The sequence below is a fragment of the Lolium rigidum genome, chromosome 6, assembly GCF_022539505.1.
Source record: "Lolium rigidum isolate FL_2022 chromosome 6, APGP_CSIRO_Lrig_0.1, whole genome shotgun sequence".
NCBI lineage: Eukaryota > Viridiplantae > Streptophyta > Magnoliopsida > Poales > Poaceae > Lolium > Lolium rigidum.
The window spans coordinates 61,333,657-61,342,560 of record NC_061513.1 but is presented as its reverse complement, the minus strand read 5'-3'; the positions used below and the strand labels follow the sequence as shown (position 1 = coordinate 61,342,560).

The window sequence follows — 8,904 nt, the reverse complement described above, 5'->3', positions numbered from 1 at the left end:
GAGTTTGAGTACATATCAATATATCGTAGTTGTCATAGATATATAGAAACATTTCTAAGTGATTTGAGCTACTGCTAAAAATCATATGGGATTGTAGTATAAGAAAGCAATCCATAATTTTTTTTGAGAGTTTAGTCCTTTGAATCAAATGATTTCTATAGAAAGAAATTCTATGGGTAAGAATCCTACAAGATTTCTTTAAAAATCGTTTGAAGCAATGCCCTAAACATTTTTCCACCGGCTTGTACTACAGTGAATACATTTGTATTACTTACTTGGTTTATACATAGACAGTTAAATTTCTCTCTATGTTTTCCTTTGACAAACATCTTTTTGCTCGTTACATGGAGAAGCATATATGCTTAGATAATTAGATTGGTAAGTAAACAGCATAGTCAGCTATGCCATATAGTTACATAATACAATAACAATTATTTTATGACTTGTTTGCAGCAAAGTCAGCCCCAACAATTCTAATGTTGTAGTAGAGTTTTCAAGGTCGCAGCCTTTTTTTTTTTTTTTTTTTTGAAACGGGGGTCGCAGCCTTCTAGACACGATGCAGAGAGAGAGAGGCTTCCCCATAAAATGTGATGGCGACTTGGGGAGCCTACCATCATAGCGTGTTCATACGAGACGTGCGACCATAAAAAACGCTTTGACCCATTGAAGATTTTGACCCCGGCGCCGTTGCTCCCGTACCGACCACAAATATCCATCACCACACGGCTGTAGGCTGTGTCTTACTGCACGTATCCACTCACAGGTCACAGCTCGATCGCAAGGTCAAACTCCAAGCCGATTCGATCCTTCATGCATGGTCAACTCGTTTGTGGGTTGACCTCTTGCACCTATATAGAGCGCAGTACGTACGTGCTCATGCAAGCTCAACCGGTGCAGCAGCCAGCAGCCAGCCAGAGAGTCAACTGAAGATTAGCTTGATCGATCGCGGCGATGAGCCGGGCGGAGGCGGAGGAGGAGCGGTGCCGGTACAAGGGCGTGCGGCGGCGGCGGTGGGGGAAGTGGGTGTCGGAGATCCGGGTGCCCGGGACGAGGGAGCGCCTGTGGCTCGGCTCCTACGCCACGCCCGAGGGGGCCGCGGTGGCGCACGACACCGCCGTCTACTTCCTCCGCGGCGGCCTCCTCGGAGAAGGCGGCGCGTCGGCGCTCAACTTCCCGGAGCGCGCGGCCGCCGCGTACGGCGCCGGCTCCGTGGCGCCCCTGTCGCCGCGGTCCGTGCAGAGCGTGGCGTCCGACGCCGGCATGGCCGCCGACGCGCAGCTCGTGGCGGCGCGGGACAGCGCGCCCGAGGCCGCCGCCACCGGGCCGAGGCAGTACGCGGAGCTGCGCGCCGGCGCCGCGCAGGGTGGCGCGAACGCGTACGCGTACACGCATATGGGCGGCGGGTATAGTGCTGGCGGTAGCGGCGGCAGGGAGCAGCTCGTTCACGGGGACATTAGCGTCGACGACATGGAGATTTTGATGTAAAAGCATACATACTCAAATTTTTTAAGACCAGTGCAGTCGAATTAGCTGATGCAATGAATAAAGATTACGTCGTCGAACTACCCGATCCGTACTGCGATTGACCCAGAGTGTGACACACTCCCTTCCGTACCACGAAGAATGTCTTAGTTTTGTTAAAATTTAGATGTATCTAGACAACACATAGCATCTACTTACTTCTAAATTCTGAAAACTCTCAGAACATTTTTCGTGGAAAGGAAGAAGTAGTACGATTGAAATTCGCCAATTGAAATCAAGTGTTGACATTTGACACTAGTGCAGCTCCATCAAGATGAAACAGTTTTGATGGGGACTTGAAACGAATCTATCGCGATAACTACTGGTTTAGGCGAGGTTTGGGCGATGGTGCCAGGTTCCTTGACTAGGCAATAGTGGCTGAGGTGGCCAGCCTCGGACCGAGACCGATCAATCGCCACTTCACCAGCGACACTTTTCGCCTGTCGACCGAGGATGGAACAGATGACGCGCTCCAGCACCTCTTCCTCGACCGTTCGCCCAAGGTTCCGGGCCCCCGAACGGACCAACTGAACATTCTACTCCAGGAACTAGAAGAGACGGACACAATTTTGTCAAGGGTGTGCCTAGGCTCAGTCTACGTCATCAGCTTCTTCCTCCTCTTTGGCAATGCCTCCGCCGTCACCACCACCTAATCGCCAACCATCCCGCCCGCGGCCGGCGCGCTGCCGCGACGCTTCGCCACCCTACCCTATCGAAGCGCCACCTACGCCAGTCCACCGCCGCCTCGGCCATCCCTCTAAGCCCCGCTTCCTTCTTCTACGACGTTGATGTCCCTCACCCCTAACCCTAAGTTTCATCCTCGCCGTCACCGGCTCCGGTTCGGCGAACGTTCTTCCGCCTCCTCCCCCGTCGCAGAGTCGTTGCCAGGAAGAAGAGATGGGAGATAAGGATAAGAGGATGCGCAAATCTTGGCACGATTCAACGGCTGAAGATTTAGCAAAACCGTTTTGTTAAGTCTCATTTCACTATTTTTTGAGGGAAAAATTCACGGTTGACTTAAGATTTATCAAGTCTCAATGGCTTCATAAAATACAGTTTCAATTTAGTGAAAATATGTCAAGTTATACCGAAAACTCTCATTGCCTCCCCGGGTCCGGTGATCTCTTTATTTTAGAAAAAAAATACGAAAACGATATTTACATGTTTCAAAAACATCTGAAAAAATCTGTGTGTAGACAATGATATATCCTACCAGTATGCTCTTGTTCATGATTCGTGTCACGGGAAGGTGATTTCTCGTACGCCTCGTGGGAACTTGTGGGAACTGCCTATATATCTAAGTAAAGGGTTATGTAGAAAATCCCTTCCAATTTATCATCACAGGTAAGTCGGACGTCATAAGTACGTTAGGTTTTTACTAGGTATAGTTTTCTACCAACAAAGATGTGATGTTAGAATAATCATAAAACTCTTTGAATTCTAGGCTACACAAAAATAACAAAATTTGAGTTCTAAAAATATGCATTTTTACTATACTTAGATCCATATCTCTTTTTTTCATTTTTTGTGTGTATCTCAGAATACTAAGTATTTTCAAATAGGATTCTGTATGTTTATTAGAAACATTATTGAGTTTATCCTAATTTTTTTACAATTTTAATACTTAAAAACATGATCTTGGAATTGAAAATAAATAATTGGATCACATGAGCTTGCGAGCCACAGATCTACTCAAGTTATACCTTTTATTAAACAGTAATTGCACCGTCTCTAAATCACCTTTTCTGGTCATGTAATCACTTAAAAACTTGGCAATAAGATTACCATGTGCATCAAAATTAATGCAGAGTCCGAGGGCTCTGACTCATTTTCGTAGAAAACCCAAAAACAATCTCCAGAACATGCATTTGACCTTGGTGCAGGTTCCGAGTGCCTGTTGACGAGATGAAATCGGCATACGTACGTGTGCTAGTGCAGTCCACAAATTCGGCCACGAGTTCTCGACCAGTACCAAATACAGGCCGTGCTTGTGAAAGAAAAAACAACACATTCAGATCTGACGGCTGGAATCGATAATCTAAACGAGTACTCTTTTTCTAGCAATCCTGACGTAGCCTGGGCGGACTCTGTAGTCTGTCTAGAGACAGGGAGACGGCTTGACGCAGTAACTTCCATCGCGACGACGTCGCAGAATTAACTGAACAGTTGAACTGTCGCCACTCAGGTCACTGACACTGCGTTGTGCTTGTGCATTTCTACCCTGCCCAGTCCTTGGTCGTTACTCGCGCTACCCTGTTGCACATTTCCTCTACTGCATTTGACGAGTTCTTCAGAACATCGCCTAGAAGGAAATAAAGTCCAATAACAGAAGCTGGCACCGTAAATTCTTCGCGATTGCTATCAGTAAATGTCAGCATTTTAACACCAAATGGGAGCAGAGCACAGTGGATATTCAGAGGTTGGCAGGTAAAGAGGAAAAAGGGCACCAAAAGGAGCGGAAGCTTTGGACGCGGATATTGGCACACACAGGAAAGACGCGTTCGTTCGCGGATGTACCTGTGCCTCCTTGTGGGTTCTGATCGTGTCACAATCTCTCCCCATCCCAAGCTTTGTGCCTGACGCGTTTGGGTAATCAGACGCGACAGACGGTTGGCCACTACTTGTGCCTGTATGCATTTCTCACATAACAGATGCCAATGCAAGATCTTGAAAATGATTTAGATACAGATAGGCTCTAACAAAGAAAAGAAAAACAAGATACGGATAGGAGCAGAAAAGCCAATATGTCATGACGAGCAACATAGTCACATACCACCGCTATACTCTCGGGTCCTGCGTCGTTTCTTTTTTCTCATAAAAAGGGAAAAAGGTTGTACAAGGACTAACAGTAAATACAGATAAAAACTCCAGGAGAAGCTGACTGATCACTGCACATAGTCACATACCACCGCTATACTCTCGGGTCCTGCGTCGTTTCTTTTTTCTCATAAAAAGGGAAAAAGGTTGTACAAGGACTAACAGTAAATACATTATTTGATCCAAGAAACAGAAGAAAAAACAGCCTCCCCACAGGATGTGACCGCTGACCGGACAAGATTGCTGAATTATGTACAAATCGAACACAACAGTTCGCTGTGCCATGCCGCAAGTACGAGGCTTCACGCGCTATCTTCCTTCGGTTTCTGGCTCAGCTCCGCGTACTGGCCTCCCAGCAGCTGCAGTACCTCACTCCACAGGCAAGAAGGGTCGGCCGTGAGCGCGTCCGTTATCAGGCCTGAGCTGCAGGAGGTAACGACCCAGTACCCCGCGTCGATCTCGCTCAGCAACTGGTCGTGATCCCAAGCGGAGTACCCGACGTAGAACTTCAGGTCCTCAGGGTTAACTGCACCGTTCTTCATCAGGTGGCCAGCCTTCTGCAGGTCGGTCCTGAAACCGAAGCATACGCCTGGCGCCACCTCTTCGAACCCCTTGATGGGCCTGCCCTCGTTGGTCCGCATCAAGAATACGCTCATATCAACAGGGCCTCCGAAGAACAGGGAGCAGTCGCTGAAAGGTGTCGCCTGGTCGCGGAAGGATGGATTCACGTGTTTCATCTTTGTGTAGAGTGGGCGGTTCAGGATGACGCCGAATGGGCCATCGTAGGCGTCTCTTGAACCTAGTTTCAGGAGGAGGATGACAGTTCTCTCGAAGGTACCGTTCCCATCAAGCTCTTCCGTGGCAACCAACACACAGCCAGATTCTGGGGCAGAGATGGAATGGGCCCATTTCCGAGGAAGACAGTGTACTGGGCCATCGAATGATGTCTGTGGTAGAGTATTTACGTCGACTGCTTGCTCCTAATTTGAAAACATTATGGAGAGTAAATTAGGAAAAAAAAGATCAAGTGTACTGACAGGACAAAACATAAAATTTTCAGGACAAGCAAAATAGTAAATAAGGCAATGCTTTTGTATTAAGAATAGCTCACTGAATATCTTATCACTACATAATGGAAATGCTCAAGCAGTGTCATGGTTAAAAGTGAAGATAACTCCATTATTCTACCGGCAGGAAGTTTAACTGGAATTGAGTTAAAGACCATAGCGAGAACCTTTATGAAATCCAGTGTCAAGGCAAATTACTCACATATGTCATAGTTCAAAATCTAATCTCAATGCCCCTCCAAAAAGGAAAAAGAGAGACAAGAATAGTGTTAACTAGGATAAAAAGTTTACTCTAGAGACTAGAATAGTTACTTAGTTAGAACAAAATGCGTGCTATGGACAGCACAATTCACTTATTTCTTCAAGTTTCTAAGTTCTCACGAAGCTCCTTTCGGCATTTCTTAAGTATTATGTTGGGTGATCATACAGGCCGAGTGAACCTACACAATATCGTTCTCTCTGATATGATGAATGTTTGTCTACAGGGAAAAAAAGAAAATACAAGAAAAACATCAACTAGGACGAAAAATATGACTCTAGAATACTTAGAACAAAATGCGTGATATGAACAGTTCAATACACTTAGCTCTGCTTAAGTTTCCAAGTTCTCATGAAGCTCTTCTTAGCTTTGTTAAGTATGATGTTGTGTTAACATACAGGCCAGGTGAGCCTACGCAATTTCACTGTCTCTGATATGATGGCACCTAAATAATATAACTGCAGAGTAACAATATTTCCAGCTAATTCATTTCGGTTTTAAAGTGTATTTAGTCAACGATATCCTAATTAGGGAACTACTAAATAGAAGAAAAGTTTCAACTAGGATGAAAAAAAATGACTCTAGAATACTGAGAACAAAATGTGTCCTATGGACAATCCGATACAGTTAGCTCTTATTAAGTTTCCAAGTCCTCATGGAGTGCGTAGCTCTTGCTAGGTATGATATTGTGTTAACAACAGGCCAGGTGAGCCTACGTAATTTCATTGTCTCTGATATGATGGCACCTAAATAATATAACTGCAGAGTAATAATATGTCCAGCTAATTCATTTCGGTTTTAAAGTGTATTTGGTCAACGTTATCCTAGTTAGGCCGCTACGCTAAATAATAATCACTTAAAAAGGACCGTGCTTAGTACCCAGCATGAGTGGAATTTACGAAGCAGACCACCTAGTTTCCAAATATTGACTTCATTTACAAGATAATGGACAGCCACAGTTGCAATAAACTAGCTGTAAAGTATTGGTCTTACCGACTTCGGAATCACAAAGCTTGCTCTCACATCCCGCCAATACGACAGGTTGCTGGGTACATACATGGTGTCATTGGATTTCGGTTCGCCATGATTTTGGCTCATTGCATTGTCATCTCCAATGGGAGAAGATGCATCGCCTTTTCCTGCATTAAGAAAGACATCAATTCTACAGAGTCTTTATCAATCCTGCTTAGGCATTTCCACTGAACATTGTAGTAAAGAGACATCAAACATATCTTAATATGATGGCTCAACTATTCACATCGAAACAAACAACTGCGGCTGAGGGAAAAAGGCACGCAGCAACTAGAGCTAGAAGTTGACATTTTCTACATCAGAATCGGTGCAGTCAACCATTACAAGTTTTCAATCACAAAATCATTTCAATATCAAAAAAGAGGAATAGACCCTCAAGCCTGAAGAGTCCATTCTAATGTTCAATTTTCCCAATTAGCTTATCTACTACCAATTGCAACTAAATTTACCATTATTACTAACACCAAACTCTGATTGATGCGAGGATCATGACATGTTTCCTAATTCGAGCATTCCGTGACCCAGACCGTAGCGATCACCGGAAAGAGGATACCAGAATCCCCTCCGCAGGTCCTATCACCCCGATACGCATCGAATCTACAAAGGGTTTGACCACCTCCCCCGCACGCCGAGATCCCCCTGTTCCCACCAGTACGACCGCACCCAATCAACAGACGGGGGCATGGAAGCTCTCGTCATAATCATACCAAGAGAGAAGAATTTACCGGAAGACGAGGCCTTGTTCCTGGGCTCGTCGGCGTCGGGACTGCTGTGGCTCTTCTTCCCGGACGCGCTCACCGCCAACCTGGGCCACCGCGGCCCCCTCCTCGACCCGGCAGCCAGCGAGCCGGTCTCCCCGGCGGGGAGGGGAGCCCACGTCGGCGGCGGGTTGCGCCTGGGCGCGAGGAAGGGCCCGCCGGCCTTCGAGTTGAGGGCCCGCATGTCCATGGCTGCGAGGGGGCGGTGGGTGGCTCGGCCTTGCGGTCGGACTGGAATTTTTTCAGATCGCAGAAGAGAGAGTGCAGGAGGAAGGAGGAGCTTAACTAACTGGGGTGTCTGGGGCCCGCATGACAGGGAGAGTGGTTGCTTATTTCGGTGGCGCTTAAGCGGCTTACGTGTCCAGGTTTTGTTTCCCTCAATTTGTGCACATGTTGGTTTCCAGAACTACTGTTCCATTGTATAATTTGACTCGTACAGATACACAATGGATACACATTCAAGAGTATGGTTGTGCATTGAATCGGCAGATACATGATTATTCGGGTTCAACAAGAGGAGGCAACCAAAATACATCTATGGAGACCAGGGTCCCTCGTTGGTGGAAGGGTTTCATTTCTTCGCTAAATTATGAAGTTAGAATTTTTTTTTTACCTTATCCTCCTTTCGGTGATGTGTCTAGCATTGTCGGACGACGCATCGAGTTGTCTGCTAGACGAAGATCCGATCGATTTTTATATTTAGTTTCAGATCAAGTTGTTATTATTGGTGATGGTTGCTTTTCGGGTGCGCTGGTTCTTTGGGATTTTAGCGTGACGAACAAAGACGTCACCGCTGCTAGTATCGTTTGTTTTACCATGGTTGTTATCATTTGTCTACTACAACAATCTCTGCTATGACAAAAAAAATATTTTCGCTGATAGAGGGGCGAGAACGGCAGCACGCACCTTCAACTTGCACTAGTGTCTATACTCGTCGCTAAAAGTTGTTTGTATTATTGATGATTATTAATAGATCAGCAGAATTTTAGCAAAAAAGTAAAAGAAAAATTTAATGAAAAATTGAAAGAATCGACACTGACCCTAGTGACGTTTCACGAATTCCCTGCTGCAGCAAACGATTTGTTGTGAAGCTTTGGCATATGGGAGTATCAAGCGCAATGGCCAACGGAGGTGACGATGTAGACGAACTCACCTTAGAGTGGAGCTACTCTTCTATCGTATGCATCTCTTCCTATTGCCGTGAGCACTCGCTCGGCGCCATAAGTTGTACACAACGATGAATGGTAGTAACAGTGACGTCTTTGTTCGTCGTGGCAATGTGCGGCGTCTTTTGTGTGTGTCAGTGTGTGAAGGAGCAGAACAAAATGACACTAGCATAGTATGCGGCAATGGAGCGAAATACTAGATTTTAGGGTGACGCGACGACTCGGGAATTCTTGTACGTCCTATAAAAACAAGCTCATGTTCTTGTTATGTGAAGCACAGCGGA

At 45.9% G+C, this 8,904-nt stretch overlaps 2 protein-coding genes across 2 annotated transcripts; one reads left to right on the top strand and one right to left on the bottom strand.

Moving 5' to 3' along the window:
* Positions 1 to 951: 951 nt before the first annotated feature.
* LOC124662690 (ethylene-responsive transcription factor ERF020-like) lies at positions 952 to 1,485 on the top strand. The gene has a single exon (XM_047200497.1). The coding sequence runs from the start codon at positions 952 to 954 to the stop codon at positions 1,483 to 1,485; it is 534 nt and encodes a 177-aa protein (XP_047056453.1).
* A 2,893-nt stretch (positions 1,486 to 4,378) lies between these two features.
* On the bottom strand, positions 4,379 to 7,644 carry LOC124667309. The gene is made up of 3 exons (XM_047204611.1): positions 7,422 to 7,644; positions 6,658 to 6,803; positions 4,379 to 5,318 (listed from the first exon to the last, which is right to left on the bottom strand). Exons 1-3 carry the CDS (start codon positions 7,642 to 7,644, stop codon positions 4,641 to 4,643), a joined length of 1,047 nt encoding a protein of 348 aa, XP_047060567.1. The 3' UTR covers positions 4,379 to 4,640.
* Positions 7,645 to 8,904: the final 1,260 nt, after the last annotated feature.